Source organism: Sprattus sprattus (genome assembly GCF_963457725.1).
Source record: "Sprattus sprattus genome assembly, chromosome: 15".
NCBI lineage: Eukaryota > Metazoa > Chordata > Actinopteri > Clupeiformes > Clupeidae > Sprattus > Sprattus sprattus.
The window spans coordinates 17,864,662-17,884,391 of NC_137913.1; the positions used below are offsets into that span (position 1 = coordinate 17,864,662).

A 19,730-nucleotide genomic window follows, 5' to 3' on the forward strand; every position below is an offset into this window, starting at 1 on the left:
GCCAGCCAGAACTGGCAGTCTTCCCTTATTAATGCCTCATAAGCCAAAAGCTCACTTATGCACCACCCACAGAGAACCAGCACTGCGAAGGATCATTTAAAAAAGATATGTGGCTCTGCCCATGCTATTTGTAATGGCCATGTGTGGGTTTATGCTGGATTTGGATCCCCTTGAGGTCTGTGTACAGCCATTAGTGTGTGTGTGTGTGTGTGTGTGTGTGTGTGTGTGTGTGTGTGTGTGCGTGTGTGCGTGTGTGTGTGTGTGTGTGTGTGTGTGTGTGTGTGTATGTGTGTGTGTGTGTGTGTGTGTGTGTGTGTGTGTGTGTGTGTGTGTGTGTGTGTGTGTGTGTGTGTGTGTGTGTGTGTGTGTGTGTACTGTATGTGTTTGTTCTTTTTTTAACAAGTGCTTGTTTGAGTGTAAGTTCATGTTTTTATTCCACATCTTGAGAGGCTAAAGGTCACAGCTAGTGTGAGTTTCAGACAAAAGGAGGGGCTTACTGCCTGCTAGCCTTGCTGTAAAATGTGACAGCAGAGGTGTCTACTTGGGCCCACTCAGGTTTGATAACATACTGACACCACTATTTATCAGAGTGCCATTCCCATCCTCCATCAGGCATCCTTAATATGCAATTATAAACCTTGGAGACTGTGGAATGTGCAAAGTCAATCAGAGCTTTGGTGTGTCCTTTGCTGTTCTAGCGCATTTCTCATGAAGTGGCAAGAAAAAAGAGGGGCTGCAAGGTTGGATTTGGCTGGTTAGCAAAATCACAGAAAAGGAGCATGGTTGAACTCCCAGCAGATCTGTGCTGTGGTGGGCTGTGTGTGTGTGTGTGTGTGAGAGAGAGAGAGCGGAAGATGCTTTCGCAGGCCTATCCGTGTTTGATTCAAAGTTTATAAGTGCCCACCTTAGCCAAGTTGCATGCTGGGGACCATGCAACACTGAATAGGAAGTTCCCTAAATCTGTGAGCTGATGCACGACTGTTGCTGAGCGGAAGAGGGAGATATAAAGTGAGAGGAAAAAGACAGAGAGAGAGAGAGGGAAAAATTGCTGCAAGCCGTACAATCTTCACACCCTCAATACAAATCTAATCATGATCTTCAGTGGGTGTCATGATTGGCTTCCTTCCAGGGCATTGTGGAGAAGATGAACACAGACGTCACAATACAAAGTAGCTTGTTTTTTTCACTTTCTCTTTTTGTTGCACAGCTGAACATGGGTAACATCTTTCTTTTAGCTCAATCTCTGCCCCCTCCCCCCATCACTGGTTCTTATCCTTCCTCATAGCACACTTCCTATTGGACCCAAATCAGATGCAAACTGCAGATGTGTCTACGGTTCCCACCACATGAAGGCATTACACAAGTATCAAGTATCAATGTAGCTGCCTCTTAAATGTCTCCAGATGACAAGACATCATCGTGCAGCAATGCTGTCAAAATGAACAACCGCTCTTGACATTGCACGGCTAATTTCTAGCCATTTGCTAAATAGATTGTTGACTCTTGTCAGCAGTTGCATAGAACAACATCCTGCTCACACATTTATTGTGTCTCTCTAAACATGGCAAATTAACCAGTGAATACAGAACATCCTTTCACAAACTACAGATTATTTTAACACAAATGACAAAATGGTTTACTCAGTCTTCCTGTCTGCCTCTTATCAGCGTATTACTGCATATTTCCCCCGTTCTGATACGCCTAGGCTTTTATCTGGCCCAGACATTCAAAATAACGGCAGCCATGTTATATATTTAAAAATGTAGAGCACATTGTAAGTATCAAGACTATGTGTGCACCAGTCTACATGAGTTCTGGGCCATGAGGTAGCCTTTCTTTTCAAATTAAACATTGATTGCTGCTTCAATGTACTGTGACCAGGAATAAAAGGCATGTTGTGGCTTAAGGTGCTTTGAATCTAAACCAGGTCAAAAAGTAAGTCAAGCCTCTTCTTCTGGGGATTTGGAACTGTACACAAACACAGCAGGATACATCTCTTGATGCAGGGTTGTATCAAATTATGAAAGGGACGTTATCTGCATAAAATTATTAAATAATTTAAGTCCAAACCCATTTTTATAAGGAGGAGCCAGCTTTTCGTGTTTTACACACAGTTCGAGTGAAATGTGGGTTAGACTGGCCTGCTGTACGAGCTTGTGCAAAAGTTTTTTTTTTAATTTTGATAGGAACAAATAACTTGCCCGAACAAATAAACCACAGACACGTATCACTTTTATCTAACACGTAGAGTATGTACCATAGATTGAAACATAAACTGAATTCAGTTCACACAATTCAGGTGTAAATGGGGTGGAGCACCCTCTCATAAGTCGTGTGCAGCCAGTGGACCACGAGCAGTGATTCTCTTTATTTCACATTTTACTTGACACTGGAGCGAACACGTCCTGCCACATTCTGAAAGCCTAAAAAAAAAAAAAATCACTCCCTTAATTTTCTGTTCCTGCGTCTGAGGATCTTGACAGGCAGTAGAGCGCACTGATGCTGTATGTCTTTGATGTGGAGCCAGGCTAACCATGTGCAGTTCAGTATTTACATGTTTTGTTTCCTGAGAGCTAACCACTAGCAGAAGCCAATAACAGTGAGTCTGTTACAACTTCCTGTGAAGTCCTTTCAACCAAAAATGACTTCCCTCAATTAACAGGAAACATGTACGACAAAAAAAAAAAAATTACAATATGGAAGCTTTCAACAGAAAACGAGACAAGCAAGTTTTTATTTTACAAATATTTCCATTTTATTTCACAAATAAGATTATATCAGCTTATTTTCCCACTATATCTCCAATATGAGACACTGTTAAAAGCCTGCCAGTTAGAACAATGGTTTGAAAGCGTCTCATACGACAACCTTGCACTTTGCAAGAGAGACAGTTATGGTTCACTGTACAAACTCGTTCAAGGGTACTGGAATGAAATTCACCTGAGACACTCTCCCCCCAAACTGACCCAGAAACACTACATGGATGCAACAATCACACCAATGGCCATTTATAATGAGCAAATGTTACACAGTAACCTGCACAACCAGAAATCAGACCATTTTGTTCTGTTTAGACAATGCAATTGCATAACTGAAAAAGGATACAGTTCTATTTCTACAAGTAGAACAGTGGAATTCAAACCAGCCCCTACTAGCAAACTCATTCAGGACGAGTATAGATTAGAATATTGTGCTGTTCTTCTGCTTACATTTTGTGATTACAGTGTTTATTGAAAACATTTTAACCTCACTTTTTGTATACACTTGTATATTATGCAGTATGAAACATGAGTTCATAATCTTAAATGAAAACAATATGGATGACACAGCAATCCATAATGGGGAAAAAAAAAGAATAAAAAAATAAAACTACTATAACACAATTACCTTGGTGCATTTTCATGCAAGTTAACACATTTTGAGTGAAAAAATGGGATGCAAAGAATGAAAAGGACTGAAGCATTTAGTCTCATTTTGAAATAATTGCAGTTTTCGCAGCACTATGAAATATTCTGCTCTTGGTCAACCAGCAGGGGGACAGTCACTGGCATTAGGCTTAACCACTTATGATCAACAAATGGTATTTTAATATGGAGTAAAATGTTCAGGGGAAGTGCTCACTGGTATCATTTGTACTGCTTGCTAACATCTAATACGTATAAAACAAAGGCTGAAAAGTAATCCATAATCAAAAAAAAAAAAAAAAAAAAAAACAATCAGTGCATAGCAATTCAAAAACAGTACAATCAACATACTAGAATAACCTCAAAAACTGCATGTAACAGTACAATGTGTGCATGTCAGTCTATAGGAATTGAACCCCATTAATGCACATGGCTTGATTCCTTAATAGACCAGTTAAGTCCTAGGCATGTCCGTTCTAAATCGACTGAAATTGATCTCTAAATGCGTTTAAATCAACACAAGGGGAATGTCCAAAGACAAATTTAGATTGACCTGATTTAGGTGGCAAACACATTCTCAAAAAGAATAACAACACAATCTCAAAGAGTACTATAATTATCACTATTTGTAGTTCTTGAATGTGGTCCAAATTATTCATAAATGTCACTGATGATGCCTGAATGTGAAGAGTGGTAGCTGCTACAAGCCTTAGCTATACACAGCCTACAATACCACAATCCATACAGGAAAAACAATCATGTTATTTAAACCTTTAATGCAAGGATTAATTAACACAATGCAAGGAATGCAAATTCATTATCTCAAATAAGTCAAATTCCAAAGTACACCAAAACACCATGCATGTAATGTTAAGAATTTAGCATACTGCCACAATCAGCTCAATGCCAATAGTTAGTTAGGTATAATGTTAGAAAAGTCTGTTCAGGAACCCTCTCATAGCAAGGTGAACACAGTTTTACATTGACCCTGATGTTCACAAACTCTTGAACAGAAATGAAAGGCACAGCACTCAACTTTAGTATTTGCGTCTGTCTCTAAGAGTACCAGCCACTTACTTCCTTACTTACAATTTTCATTGTTTTCACCAAGCTGGTGTGATTTAGGCTGCCAAGTGTTACGCTAGCTTCGGATAGCGTTTAAAAAGAACTATTACAGTGATCCATTTAAGTGTTTCAAATAAGTAGTTTGATATTAATAATTGGCCGGGGTGAGATCTTTGTTTTAACTTTAACACATAATGTACCTATTACATCAAAAAGACGTAGTTTTCAGTATGGCGTACTGAAATGACAGTTAAAAGGTGAAAGTGATTGTGAAATGACGATCTACTCCATTAACATAGACTGTGATTTTCCAGGTACAGTTCAAAACTGAAGGTGTGAATATTCTGATCAGAATATTGGCTCAGTTTTGCATCAGTTAAACTTTCAGTAAATATAACTAGGCTATGAGTCATAAAGGGGTATAGGAGTTATTTTGATATAATATGGCTGTCAGTCTGTTGACGCCTGCTTATACAGACATAGCAATGTTCTGGATAATGGACAACAAGGCAGTTTCGTGGACAACAAACAAACAAACAAACAAAACAAAAAAACGTATGCACGACAAAGCTGCAAATGTTCCAGGGAATGGCTTTTTGTCCCACTTGAAAATGGTTCAACTTTGGAGCTAATTTAACATGATGCTAATGAGATGAAAAAGCCCCAAGCACATACCATGGGTAAAAATATACATAACCTCTCATACAAAAATGGCGAAAAACCAGCACCTTTCCACTACAAACCTCACCACACACACAGACCTAGAGAACTTGTCCTTTACCAGTGCCCAAAGGACACTACATGAGAAACAAACAAAAAAAGACTATAAAGTTTGGTTATGCTAACAGCAGCATTCAAACTTGCAGGTTTTCTTTTTTTTTAATGATTAGAAGCCTGACCAGAATTTGATCAGGGGCACGCATGGCTGAACTGAACAGAAATCCTACCACATATAAACTGCATGAAGAGGTTTGGGTAGACACAGAGGTAAAGACTGGCAAGAAAAAAAAAGAACAAAAAAGATACAGGCTCATATTTGGTCTTCGTGCCTTAGGATGTACAACCATGGGTGTCTTTCAAACGATAAAACCTTTTTATCAAACACTATCTGCACATGCAAATACCTACAGGGGCTCAGCATTTTGGGGAGTAGAATTACGCTGTGCAGAGAATCATGTTGATTATCCAAGTAGAAATGGGGCCGGAACTCTATGATTGTCAGCTTTTAGCCAACATGAGGAACTGCTTCACATTCACCCTTCTAACACGTAAGAGAACCATCTTTCTTTAATGCTGCTCTGGTCGTAAGGCTAAACTTACTCCTCGGCCATCCGGCCCAGTCTCCAGTGAAGCTGATTTGGAAAAAGGAAGAAGAAAAGAAAGAAGAAAAAAAAAGAAATTGCACAAGTAATATTACCTTGAATCAAAGACAACTGCCTTTACAATAAGATAACATCTGCTCCATTGGGAAGAATCACAAAGTCACGGAGTTCTCGCTAGGTGAGAACTGAAGCTAGGACACATATCCTCAGCGCTGTTGCCCTTGACTACAGTAGGTTCATGATATCATCTCTTCTTTTTGGATCAAAACGACAGATGAGACCAGATTTGTCTCAGGCGGGCGAAGGCAGGTTCACTGAGAGCGAATGATGAAGATGAGAAGCAATACCTTGGGTGATGAGTATCAGAGGATGTACTTATGTCAGTTAAGTACTTATGCATATTCTTTATGTTTGGGTCCCTTCAGAAGTTGCCATGAGTAGCTCCAAAAATGGAGGGGGGGGGATTCTGGCAACGCAGGGCCTGAGATGGAGAGGGAGAGGGTCTTCCAGGGGCTTCCTCTAAGCCCTTTGGAACAGGTCTTAGGTCAGTAGTGGGGAGGGGTGGGTGTGGGGAGTGTCCCCAGTCACTAAGGGGGTAGGGTGCGGTGCGTGACGCTACCCTAGCTGGATCTGGCCTGAGTACATGGTGAGGAGCAGCATGATGGCGAAGCCAGTGAGCAGCCCAGCGTTCTGGATGGCGAAGGTGACGAGCGAGCCGGTGCCTCCGGCCTCTTCTTCCTCACGACTCACCTCGTTCATCTCGGGGAACTAGTGGGAGAGAGAGAGAGAGAGAGAGAGAGAGAGAGAGGGAGAGGGAGAGGACATGCCTGAGAATGTGGTGCTGAGCCAGAGGAAGATGAATCACTCGATTGTAAAACAGCTTGTATTGTTCCTACATTTAACAGTAAAATGGAATACTAAAAGGAGACTTCTCATACACTTGCTCCACATGGTTTGGTCAAAATATGTGTTTAGCTTATTGCTCACTTCGAAAATGCTAGCCTATCTGGCACTTGTTATAAAATGCAGCTTTCAAACCAAAATATGATTTTGCCAACATCTCATGCCTCTGCAAACAAGTCTGGTTCTCTGACCTGGGATCTTAAAAACTTCTATCAACTAAACCTGGCATATATGCATATATGAGACACGGCTTCCAAATGGCCTCTACAGAGTTTGACCTCGACTTGTCTTAAGCCCTCTGACCCCAGGTCAGCTTATTTAACTGTGAGCTCACCATGTCAGCCAAGGCGATGTAGAGGAACATGCCACCGGCTAGCGCAAAGATCCAGTTAGGCGAGAAGCTGCTGCCAGCCAGAATACCAAAGCCCATGCCCAGGTAACAACAGCATGCTGACAGGAAGTTGAAGAAGAGCGCCTGCTGGATGCTCATGCCCGCATTAAGGAGAATCACAAAGTCACCTGTGCATGGGATGGGAAACAAGAGGGAGGCATTAGTAGAAAACATGTACGCAACTGTTCTTCCAAGGGACTGCATTCAGGCAATGCCTGTTGTAGCCCCTGCCATTGCATTCGGTTTGTAAAGCCTTTCGTTATTCTCTTACTATTACAGGCTACTGTGCTGGAATCACAGCTTAAAATAGCCGGGGACAAGCATTCCCAGAAAACGTACTGCTCACTTGCAAGTTTACTTTGGAGACCATTGGACGTCATTCTCAAACAGTCTTCTAAAATATCTTCTTACGAGCTACCTAAGACCAACCGAAGAAATGATCTCCGCCGCATTTATGGATGCCTGGAAACCGCCAAAGTGTTCTTAGCTGTGCACTGATTCTTAAATTGAACGTGCGTTCACCTGAATCAACATACATAAACGCCTCCTCCAGCAAGGCTATGCAGCAGCATATTACACTGAAACACTCTTTGCACACACACACACACACACACACACACACACACACACACACGGTGAATGCCAATCTTACCAAGTTCATGGGGAAACTCCTCACACAGGATAGCCACGGAGGTGCTGACACCCTGGAAGACGGAGGAGGTGAAGGAGGCACCAATGGCCAGGCCATCGATGAAGTTGTGCAGGCCGTCGCTGAGCGTGATCATCCAGGCCAGCGTGCCAATGTCCGAGTAGGCCGTGCCCTTTAGCCAGTAGCAGCCGCCGCGTCCGTGACTACCACCACCCCCTCCAGCACTCTGGGTGTCCTTCAGAGCAGAACACAGATTTGGGGTTAGAACCAGGTCAGGTTTTAGGTATACTTTCTTATAGGTAGATAGGTGCTACCCTAACTCCATATGAAATGTACACTTTGCATAAACATTATCATTTGAGACTGACAAATATGATTCTTTTTTTTTTTTTTTTTACATTCCAATACTCAAATATGTATGCATTGTAATCAAAATAACACTTACCCAACCCCCATTTAATTTTTTTTATTTAGGAAAATACATATTGAAACATTATCTGCATTTCAACATCCTCTCAATAGAACACACTTTTTCCGTGCTACCTTTAATTACATATCGCTAGCTACTGAAGGGACCTCTTAAGTGAACGGTTGTGGTGGTGAAATGTAACAGATGCTGTTGGGATAAGCAAGGGGGGGGGGCTGGTCACCCTAAGCTCCTCTCCAGTAACACCCCCCCCCCCCCCCCCCCATGCGGTATGGCCTGCCCCTGCTTATGTCTTTAAACAGACCTCAGCCCCCAACTTCTCCACCCTCTAGTAAGTCTAACGCCGAGCCTAGTCACGATCAACGCTCATCCTTCCTTTTTATTTATACACTGAAACGCCAACTCAGAAACAGGCTACTACATGCACATTCTGCACAGCTTCACCCAATTAACACAGCAAAGAACAAAAAGAGGGGGCTAGCCCTACTGGTTGAAACAGAGAGTAGCACATCCATGTTTGATTGGGGTCAAACAGAGATCATGCCACCCTCAATAGCTTGTCCTGCCTCCCCTCCAAACACACTGGCACAGTGCCATGGTGCCGTGTGCAGACTGGTGGCTGGCGCCTCACCTGTAGAGTCTGCCGCGTGCTGAGAATCTTGTCGTCCTCCCCGACCCCTTTGAGCTCGCCGTCCACCCGGGGCAGGGCCAGGCCCGCCTCACCGTTCTGCAGCTTCTCCGTCAGGCCATCCTCCATGTCTCCTTTAGAGGTGTAGCACTCCACCGGGTAGTGGCTGTGGCCGTGACCCTGGCCCTGAGGGGAATAAAAGGGCAAAGGTCACCAAGACTGCAGTGCCACAGTACATATTTACTATGTCTGACTACTACAGACTTAAGTACCAAAACAATAAACCAGTTATCAGTTATGGCGCGTCATAGTTTAGAAGACTGTGTGGACAGAATCCAATATGAATCTTATTGCTAAGGCAACACATGTCCTATTTCAATTACACCGCCCTCCCCACACATACACTGCTATAATGACAGGACACAGAACAAATGTTGTTTCTGTAGCTATGGCAAATATTCTCGGTCTGATTTCACAGAGTATGACCTTTTACCTTGAACTGCCACGTACACCAAGCCAAACACATGGGAGTTACACACATCTATTATCTACAGGTGACATGAAGGAAGAGAACATAGAAAACAATTTACCCTTGGGCTCTTGAGACAATGACTAACGTCACTCATGACACACCAAGCCAAGCCCATAGGCACAAACACTTGTGCTGCTGCTGTGCATCTGAATGCAGACATGTGGATGAGCGGTTGTTTTTCCAGAGCCGACACCCAGAAGTGGCCCCGCCTATCCCATGTGTGAACACGTGTGAAGACTTCACACTCACATTTTCTTCCCCAATGTAGTGCAGAAACAGAACATGCTCTGAATGCAAAGGCAGCTGTCCAATGGGATACTAGGACACAGTGCCCAGTGGGGCTAATAAAACATTTCTGCTGATGCTCACCCCGCTCTTTGGCTTCAGTATCATCTTCAAAATCTTTTCAGTGAAGAAGAAGAGATAGAAGCCTGCGAACACCACAGCGGACTTGGACACGTAGTAATCCTCCATGGGGTCAAAGCCAAAGGCCTGCAAAGGAAGCACAAAATCAGTCACTTTGAAACAATTCCAAAGTGCTCTTCTTACATTTGTATACATTGTAAATTATATCATCTCAGAATATGTTAAGATGTATATTATTTTAAAACAATGGCAGCCAGGTTTCAAGCTTCTATGACAAAGTCAACTATCTATCTTACTAAGTTACAAATACAGTCAATGTCTAACCAGTACCAATCTTAATAACATGGACCTAAAGTTCAGCTTAAGTGTCCAAGCAGGTTAAACAATAAATGTGCAGTAGAGGAATGCTGTGCTGTTTTACTGGGTATTTGTTAACATGTTATATGTATAGAGAGCTGAGTGGTTATATATCAGTAATGAATAGTAGAAGCCATCTTAAAAACAAAGAGAGTGCCTCAGAGCTTCCCCAGTCACCAGCTATTACAGTCCTCCAAGGGCCAATGTTCCCAGAGCTGTACAAATCGCCAGACTTTGATTTGGTCGATTAAATTGCATTGATTGGGGTGGGAAAAAAAGAAAAGAATTTCGATAGAGAATTTCAACTTTTTGAGAGAATTTTTGAGAAAGCAAATTTCATTTTCTCTTGGCTGGGCCTTTCCGGAGAGTCGCTGAGGCTGAGAAGGGGCTGAACTAGCCCCCCTACCACCCCCTCCCCTCCCACACACACACACCCCTTGTCCCCCCACTACCTCTGGGATGAGTTGGAACAGGGCGTTGGAGTAGAGCGTGCCAATGGCCAAGGCAATGCAGTAGAGGAGGAGGCGCTTGTAAAAGGTTTTCCTCATAAAGGGCACCACGCAGGCCCCCGCCAGTGAGCTCAGGGAGATGACCGTCACACACAGGAAGCCATAACCCCACACTGGCACCAACACCCACAGCAGTCACGGTAGAGAGAGGAGGAGAAAGGGAGGGAAAGAATTACAAAAAAAGAAAGAAAAAATGTATTTAGGATACTGGGAAATAAAGATCCAATGAAAAAGGGATGTGACGATCTTTCAGGGAGGAAAAAAGGAGAACCAGATAACCTGTTAGATTAATTAAAAAGGATTCTTTTTATAATAATTTTTTTTAAATGTGGAGTGCTTGAGGTCATCATGGGATTTTATTCTCAATCAGACTCTTCTTTTGGATGGTGAGGCAGGAGAATTAGGATAAATTAGAGGTGGCACAGAACCCTTGATTGAGGCCCAAACAAACCAACCAACAGGCAAAAGTGAGCGAGAAATGCGAGAGGCTTCCTGTAGAACTGTGAATGGGCATGACGAGTGGTCAGACAACTTCAGGTTTTTCCATTTCCCCCATGAGGCGCAGAAACTATTCAACCAATCACAAAGCTCATAGAACTGCCGACATCATGCAAGAAGACCGCTGGCCTGCCCATGCTGAAAGCAAATCCTCCACAACAGCGGTCACAGCACGTGAATCTGTTCATGTTCTGGTGTTTAGCACCCTTCATCTGCCCAAGCCATGTATCTCGAGTCTCTCTAGTGAGTGTTTCCGCCCAAAGAGGCTGATCAGTGTACCCTGTGGCGGTGTGGCAGGAGCCGCCCAGCATGAACACGCACCCAGCAGTGCTGACCTATTCAACATCAAAAAAAGGCTCACGGTTGAATAGGCACGCCGGACTGAGCATGGCTTCCTGATAGGTCACTGATACCCATCTTCTGGCTCCCAGCCGCTCAACCATGTCGGTGAGATAACGGGGCAGAACCTGGGAAGGTAAGCTGAAACCATCACATACTACGGTGTTTGTGTGTGTTTGCCACTTCACTTCCTCTTAAACACCCTGGAGCCATCTCACAATAGCAGGCTCACACAGGAAACAGGAAAGCCCCCACAGGCTCCACTGTAATTAGCAAGCAATAAAAAAAGAAGCTCTTTTTGTCATTGTTGGGATGGTAAAGAAGCTTTTTAACGGACTGCACAGAGTACACTGTGCCCATGGGGGATGATGAGGGCTTTAAGGGGAGAACAGAATAGAGCAGGACCAGCCTGAATTCACTGGAGCGAGAGAGGACCTGGCAGGGCAACTGCATCACAGCTGGCCCTTTTGTTGACATGATCGATGGCCCTTTTTACCCAGGAGGAATACAGAGGAGTTGTTAATCACACATGCAGATGAAGACATCACCAACAGATCCACTGAATCAGACAGAGGCACGTCAGTCCCTGAGGAGGAAAAGAACCTGAGGAAAGACCAGGAGGATTAGTGTGTGTGTGTGTGTGGGGGGGGGGGGGCTGTCATCAAGAGGCCTATTTGGCTTTAAGAGAGATAGAGGGGGAATGCAGTGGCCTTGTGCTTATTGTGGTGTAGAGAGAGAGAGAGAGAGAGAGAATGAAAGGAGTGAGATAGAAGGATATCTGAGATAATTTGTCTGAGATAATTTGTCACTCCCAGCAGAAAGGAAAGCACACCAACAGTCAGAGTGAAAGATCGTTGAGTGAAACTGGTGATTCTGGTGCAAAGACAACGACGGCCAGGAGATCTGGCGTGATGGCTGTTTGGTGGACTCTGGTGTGAGGGGAGAGAGGTGTATACTGCACCTCTGGAAGGAGCTGCAGGACTGCGGTGGAGTAGAGTGTCCCGATGGAGAGGGAGATGAAAAACACCAGCACCCTGTTCATGAAGCGCGTCTTCATCAGGGGCACCACAAACACAGCCGAGAGCGAAAAGGCACTAACCAGCGTGACGCTGAGCACAGAGTAGCCTATCACTGTTACCAACACACACAGACAGACAGGCAGACAGAGCAAAAATGAGCTTGTTAACAGACAGTAGCTGATAGCGACAAAAGCAACATGCAACACTGTTCCAGCAGCTGGCGCCGTCCTCTTCACCTCTGCCACACTATTTTCGGCAAAGCTAAGGAGCAAAATGCCACAGGGAAAAACACATACACCCACAACACACATACCAAAGGCAAATATTAGGAGAAGTCTCATCACACCCTGTAGGAAGACAAAGCTTTCTCTGTCTCACTGCAGAAGTGGTGTGGAAGTCACAGTTATGTCAGGTGTCTGTCAAGGTGACCTGTGAGCAGATGTAATGACAAACTGAAAAACTGACTGCTGTTGACAGAGCTGCGCATTTCCTCAAAGACACCGAGAGTCAGCACGCGTTCACCTCTTCCCTTCAGGACAAGGTTCCCGCTTGCAGTCTCATTAACGCGCCCCTTTTACATATTACACCCACTGTACCTAAAAGTGTACCTAGAGAGACAGAAGGTCAGAACTCGCAGTGCACTGGTTTCCAATACACCATCCAATCCGGCAATAGCTGAGGCAAAGAGGAAGGGGAGCAGAGGGCATTTAAATATTAATGAAGATCAACATAATATGACCAGGGGGAGAATAGGTGAAAGTCAAACCTGTAAAAAAAAGAAAAAAAGAAGGGGGAGAAGCATATGATAAGAAAAAAGTTCTGCACAATTCTGCTGACACCTAGAACCTGAGGAGAAGTTTGAAGGTCTGAAGACTGGATACACAATACTGTGGAGAGATTCAATAACATTTCTTGTACCAATTCAAACTAAAAAAAAGCATCTGCACAGGGATGAGGATGGATTTCAAGAATGCAGAGGGCAGCGGGACACCCCCATTTCACTTGACTGCACCGACACTGCGGCTCGTGCAGCAGCGCTCCGGGGTGACATTGCGACAAGTCTCCCCGCCTTCATCGCTCAGCCCTGGCGGGGGAGAAAGCAGGGGGAGCTGGCGGTGCGGTGTGGCTCTTTTATTAGGGCTTAATGAAGAAGAACGGAGCGAGAACACTGGACACAATCGAGAGAACGCAGCCAAGAAACACACCACTGTTTATGAGGATCAATCCAGCTGAGTTACTGAGGTCATGTGCAAGGGTAAAAGCTTATCAAATGAGGTTTAGCATATTCGTGTGTGCAGTTCACGACAGAGCAACGCATCAAGACTGAGGATGAGGATAAATTATTTGAAAAATAAACTTTATCTACTATCTATTTGCCTTTCAATTACATGAAGGACTGTTTGTCTAGTTAACATAAGAGTCAAACAAACTAGCCACACAAGAAAGACATAGGGACAGTGTTAGACAGTGCAGATAGATGGGGCACATGGGCATGTTATTATGCCTTGACTAACTGACAGCTCAAGGAGATTTAAGGACAGGTTGGAGAGAAGCCAAGTTTGGGCTTAACAGACACAGAATGTTTAATACCTCACTCCATCACATGGCATTGGGAGAGAGTTAATATTTTCACATTTCCATGAACAAGTTAAACTTTGTTTAAATTATCCTGATCCTAAGACAGCCAACCCCCCCACCCCCCACCCCTAGATGAACTAGATGAACTAGATGAACTGTAATTCAGTGTTTAGACAGTCATTCAATTCTCCCCCACCATTCCCACTCAGTCTGAGAGTGTTCTGAACTCAGATAAGAAATGAAGAGAGTCTCGGCGGCGCACTGTGAGATAGAGGATGTCTGCTGTACCTTCGCCGTCGGTGGGCCTGAGAATGGGCTCTGCGTCGGCTTGCTGGTCCTGGTTGGCTGTGCAGGTGCGCATCTCCAGCTGCTGCAGCATGGTGGGACAGATCTGCTGCAGCCCGACGCCGTCCAGCCGAGACTGCTCACTAATGCTGTGCACCGCCAGCGTGTCCGCCGTCAAACACTGGCACAGAGAAAAAGAGGAGAGAGTTGTTTTTTAAAGGAGAGCAATCTAACAACATTTTAGTTCAAACTATTCAGATCTGCCTATATATTGATAAATGTCTTGACAGAGACAAAACAACAATACACCCCTCCCCCCCTCAGTTCATTAATTACAAAATGAGGGCTGTAATGATAAGCTCCACATTCAGGACGCAGAGCTGGCATGTCTGCTTTAACCATGCAATAAGGCTTATCTTGGGTCTAGATAATAAAATAATTTGCCAGTCAGTATACGATAAGGAGAGTCATGTTGATATAGACTGAAAGGGAAGCCACAACAGAATCAAATGCAGACCACACAAACTTATCAGAACCAATGGAGAACTGTGGCCTTGCTACAGCACCTCCTCTCTTCCTGTCACACTCAAGAGACAGGATCCAGATGCCCCATAAATGGCACATACCGGCCATGAAGGGACATAATCAGGGACACCACACTAAAGAAGGCTTCTCTTTTTTTAATGTATTTGTACATCTTTGGACTGCTCTCTCTTCAGTCACTTATATAATGTGCTTAGTTTTAATCTCATGAGTAAACAGTTGGTCTTGTACACTGGTTGAAGCATTCAAGAAGTGTTTCAAATTTTCTCACATCGCAACATCAAATAATATCACTTACTGGAGGGTCAAAAATTCAGTATAAATGTAGGTCACATACAAATGGTCTTGGGCTTCATCTGCTCAGAAAACCTCAGGTAAGCCCCAGCTGTAACAGTGTGTGTGTGTGTGTGTGTGTGTGTGTGTGTGTGGGTGTGTGTGTGTGTGTGTGTGTGTGTGTGTGTGTGTGTGTGTGAGAGCAGGAGACGTGACTCACTCTGGAAGAGTTGGCCCGGGGGGGCTGAGTGTCAGAGGCATTCTCTCCCTGCCCTGCGCTCAGCCTGGCCAGCAGCGTGCGCAGCTGGGGCACAGAGATCGTAGCGTTGTCGCCATAGCGCGTCAACAGGTCTTGCAGCGCCGAGAGCTGGCCGTCGTCACCAGCCGCGAGCCTGTCGGACGCGAGCAGCACAACCAGCAGGGCCAAAACAGCCCGGGTCACTGTCAGCTGGGAGCCGCCATCTCCAGGCCTCTGGACCATGACTCCTAACAGCACTGCCTGAGGAGGGGAAGGGAGAGGAGGGGGGGGAACAGGGGCACTGTCAAAGTTTGTCAGCCTGACAATTACCCTTCTCACTCTCCTCCAGTGAGTGAGCTAGAACACAGAACAGAGATTGTGCTGGCACAGACCTAGCGATTAGGACTTCACCACAGAGAAGCGCTCATAAACAAACACTCTTTCAGACAGGCTGAGTGGGGAGGTGGGGGAAAATGGGAGTTTAAGGGGAAACTATGAGACTGCATTTATGCTCAAGATGGAGGGGGGATGGAGAGGGGAAGGAAAGGTAAACTAAACGACTCAAGGTTCCCATTCATTCAGGAGGCACTCACCTAACCCAACTTAGGCTGGCCTGTACGGAAACTCCTCAGGTGGGCCTAAGAGCCGTGGGAGAGCTGGGCGGGATAGGGAACTTGAGCACAAAAGACGGTGGAACGCCAACACTTCAGAGCCAGGTCATCTGTGGAGAAAAGGAGAGGACAATAAGACATTTCAGGATAGATGTGAGATCAACAGATAACCGACTAAGACCATCTATCAAACATAACACTGAATTACATGAGCTGTATCATTTTATATGTGACATTAAAGTATACAACCTTCGCTGTTTAAGTAGTCAGTGCAAGTAGCAGACATACATCATCAGCACACATTCAAGGTTCTCCTGCCCTACAGAGCTTCAGCCGATTCTCACTTCTGGGTCTGAAGGCTGCTTAAGTCTATGTCTCCAAACGTTTCTCACTGCTGGGTCTGAAGGCTGCTTTAGTCTATGTCTCCAAACATTTCTCACTGCTGGGTCTGAAGGCTGCTTTAGTCTATGAGCTTCAGCCGATTCTCACTGCTGGGTCTGAAGGCTGCTTTAGTCTATGAGCTTCAGCCGATTCTCACTGCTGGGTCTGAAGGCTGCTTTAGTCTATGTCTCCAAACGTAAGCTGAACCCTGTGGGCATCAATCTTTCATAGCACATCCTTCAGATGGGCAAATGTCTACCCATCCTGGGATTAAATATAAACTAAGTGAACCTAAACAGTAGCCTTCGCGTTTATCAATACAAAGCTGGGAACATAGGCTCTAATAATACGCATGGTCAGACCAGCAAGGCTACACGGCCTCTCACTGTCCATGGCTATATCTGGCCAATGATAAGACTAGCCTTAGCCAGAGTGGCAGCCCTACCCAGTCAAGGAGCAACAGCTTCTAAGCGTGATTCCAGCAAACAAATAAAAACTTGATGGCATTACATTGTGACACAGCAGATTTGCTTCAGTTATATGACTCACAGAAACCTCAGTAATGTCGAATTAAAACATACGCTACTGGAGACAGATACAAAACAGGTTTTCCTTGCGTGGTGACAAGAGTGCCATATAGGATCGGCAGATGACAAATCTAGACATGATTTGCTTTGGCTTGACATCAGGGTTCATCAGCTTGACAACAGAGGACCATTTTAGCTCACACAGTAAGGAATGTGGCGGGTGTTGTGCAATTACAGAAATGAGTGCCGACATCAGGAGAGAACTTCAAGCTTTTCCTCACAGTCACATAACAATTGCACACACGTGGCATATCCGGCGACTATCCACTCCTATCTCTGCTAAGCACTCAAGATTCCATATGAGCTTATCTCTCGCACATATTATCTCTCTCACACACAAACACACACAGCGAAATTGCCTCAGTCACACTCAGAACATAACAGTGATTGATTGAATCATGATGCCATCAATAGCCCAATCGCTTGACAGTAACCTCTCCCCTGACAAGGAAAATTAAGGAGAGAAAACGACTCTCAGGAACTTTCCCTGGTACTCATCACTTTTTATTGCTGATCAGGCAGGCGGAAGAACTGAGTGAAAGCACTAAACAAACCAAAAGACCATTCTTTTCTCAACATGACAACCCTACAGGTAAACAAGGATATCCACATTTAACAACTTACATATAAATGAGTCTGACCACAGAGATTACAATGGTTGACAATGGAGTTTGGAACTCTTCGGGAAAGAGACTTCTTCATTCTGACAAGGCTGAACACTTAAAGGCAGGCAAGGTACACTGGCACTAAGTAGTGGGGTCAAGATTAGCTGACAACCGGAATGTAGTTGTCAACAGGAAGCACACTTGCTCTCCTAACCATCATCTGGCGAGAACAGCACAAAAGGATGACGCTTATATCCAGGTGCCGAAAAGTGACAACGCAGCATTTTAACCACCCGTCCTCCACAACCTTCACTCTGCCCCACATGGGTGAGGTAAACGAAGGATTGCTAGACTTCTGTAAGGAAAGGCCGCTGTGAGAGAATCCAAAGGGTGCTGAGAAGGACATGCGCAATATTTAAGAGGAACAAAATCTCAGTCGTCTTTAGGGGTTCGTTCGAACACAAGCTTGGAATCCACCGAAACAAATAAGTAAATGAAAAGGGGACGTATCTTATCCGAAGTACCAACATTCTTTCAGTTCATTGCTAAGTCGGTCGTGCTGAACCAAACTTACTTACAAATATAAGACCCAGTTGCAAACCACATGCACCATGTTCCTCCGATTAAACCGTGTTGAGCACTGATTAAGTGTAACAACAGAACACAGTAACGTTAAGATGCATCAGCATGCTCTGCACTTCTTACTGCTAGCTAATGTTCTAACGTTAGTTCTGATACGGCGTGTCCTACCTACTACAAAGTAACAACGATATAATGAATGACAAATGAATGAAGTGTAGGGACTGCAATTGGCTAGATGCTCGAGCATTTGCTATAACTTACCCCTACGGGAAGAAAATGCATACCACTCGGCAAAGAACTTTAGCAACCGAGTTGGGCTGTGTAGAGTAGAATAAAGCATATCACCTCTTCAGAATGCATACAATAGCCAAGATAAATATGCTGAGAAAACACAACGACGTGTGACAGATAGTACCGGTAGATACTTGAGACTGATGTTATCCTTTTGCGAAGTCCCACAGCCAACGTCAGAGCATCCATACAGCATGCCAGTGTTACCGCGACGATTAATCTTTGCTATTTGGCGGATGTCGTTAGTGCACGTTTTTGTTTTAGAACAATAGCTATATAATCGGCCACCATTTTAATGCAACAATTACACGCAAATCACCCATAAAAATTGACAAGCTAACGTGAGCTAGAAACAAAGTTGAAGAGATACTCAGCATTCCAAGCTAGCTTTGGCTAACCTAATCTTATCGTCAACTTATCCGGTACTACATTATGTTCAGACAACAAATCCACTGCAATTTGCACAGTGTTTTAAAGAGGTACTCGCCTCTGCTAGACGCATTATTAAGCTATATGTGTCAAAACATCCAAACCACTGACCACCTGAGTGGCGTTGTTACCCGGGTAGCTAGCAGCTAAGTTAAGCTTGTCTGAAATCCCAGCTGGCCTGCCAGTTCTGTAACGTTACTTACCCACTGTAGACCTCTTTTCACTGTCTGTGCTGAAGATGCGTATTTCATTCAGCTTGTAATTGAATGATTTAAAGCCGATAGAATTGCAAGCGCTCGTTCTAACAATGTGCCACGACCTCCGTGGCTAGCCAAATTAACAGAGCCGACAGCTCATTGAGCAGTCCTTCAAATGCGACCAAATGTGTAGCTCCGTGATCCATCCATTCAGAAGCTACGAACGTGGAACATGGAACGGCTCCGCCCCCTTTCAGACACACGGCAGTGAACGGCAATGGGAGTACTGCTAGAGTTGGCCGATTTGTTTTCCTTAGTATCCCGTTAACTCTTTTTATTTAGTTTACCACAAGGTATTCATTCATTTTAACGGTTTGAAACAACTGTGAGATCATGTGTTACTCATCTGAGATCATTTAGGGAGCATATTTGTGGAGCAACCCTGCTCACTTTGGGATTGTTAAGAGCTGTGTAGCCTATGTATTTTGGCAGTCAGCATATTTCCTCCAGGTCAGATGTTTCCTAAATCTCACCAAATCTTACATAACCTCTATGTGTATGTATGTCCCCACTGTTGTGAGATGAACCTTTCCCATTTAGAAATCACTCTGATCTTATTTGCTGTGACCCAACTCGTTTGCCTGTGCCGACCCTGACTGACATCGTCAACGTCTTGTTAACCATCTCCTCAAAGACCTGCTCCATTGACACCAGGTGCTCC

The 19,730-nt window shown here is 44.4% G+C and overlaps 1 protein-coding gene across 1 annotated transcript; it reads right to left on the bottom strand.

Moving 5' to 3' along the window:
* Positions 1–6,406: 6,406 nt before the first annotated feature.
* Positions 6,407–15,569, bottom strand: slc39a14 (solute carrier family 39 member 14; the record flags this gene model as incomplete). Its single annotated transcript, XM_080851993.1, has 8 exons — positions 6,407–6,559; positions 7,029–7,213; positions 7,738–7,969; positions 8,793–8,975; positions 9,691–9,813; positions 10,497–10,666; positions 14,276–14,453; positions 15,309–15,569. The coding sequence occupies 8 exons, from the start codon at positions 15,567–15,569 to the stop codon at positions 6,407–6,409; spliced, it is 1,485 nt and encodes a 494-aa protein (XP_080708119.1).
* Between the last annotated feature and the right edge of the window lie 4,161 nt (positions 15,570–19,730).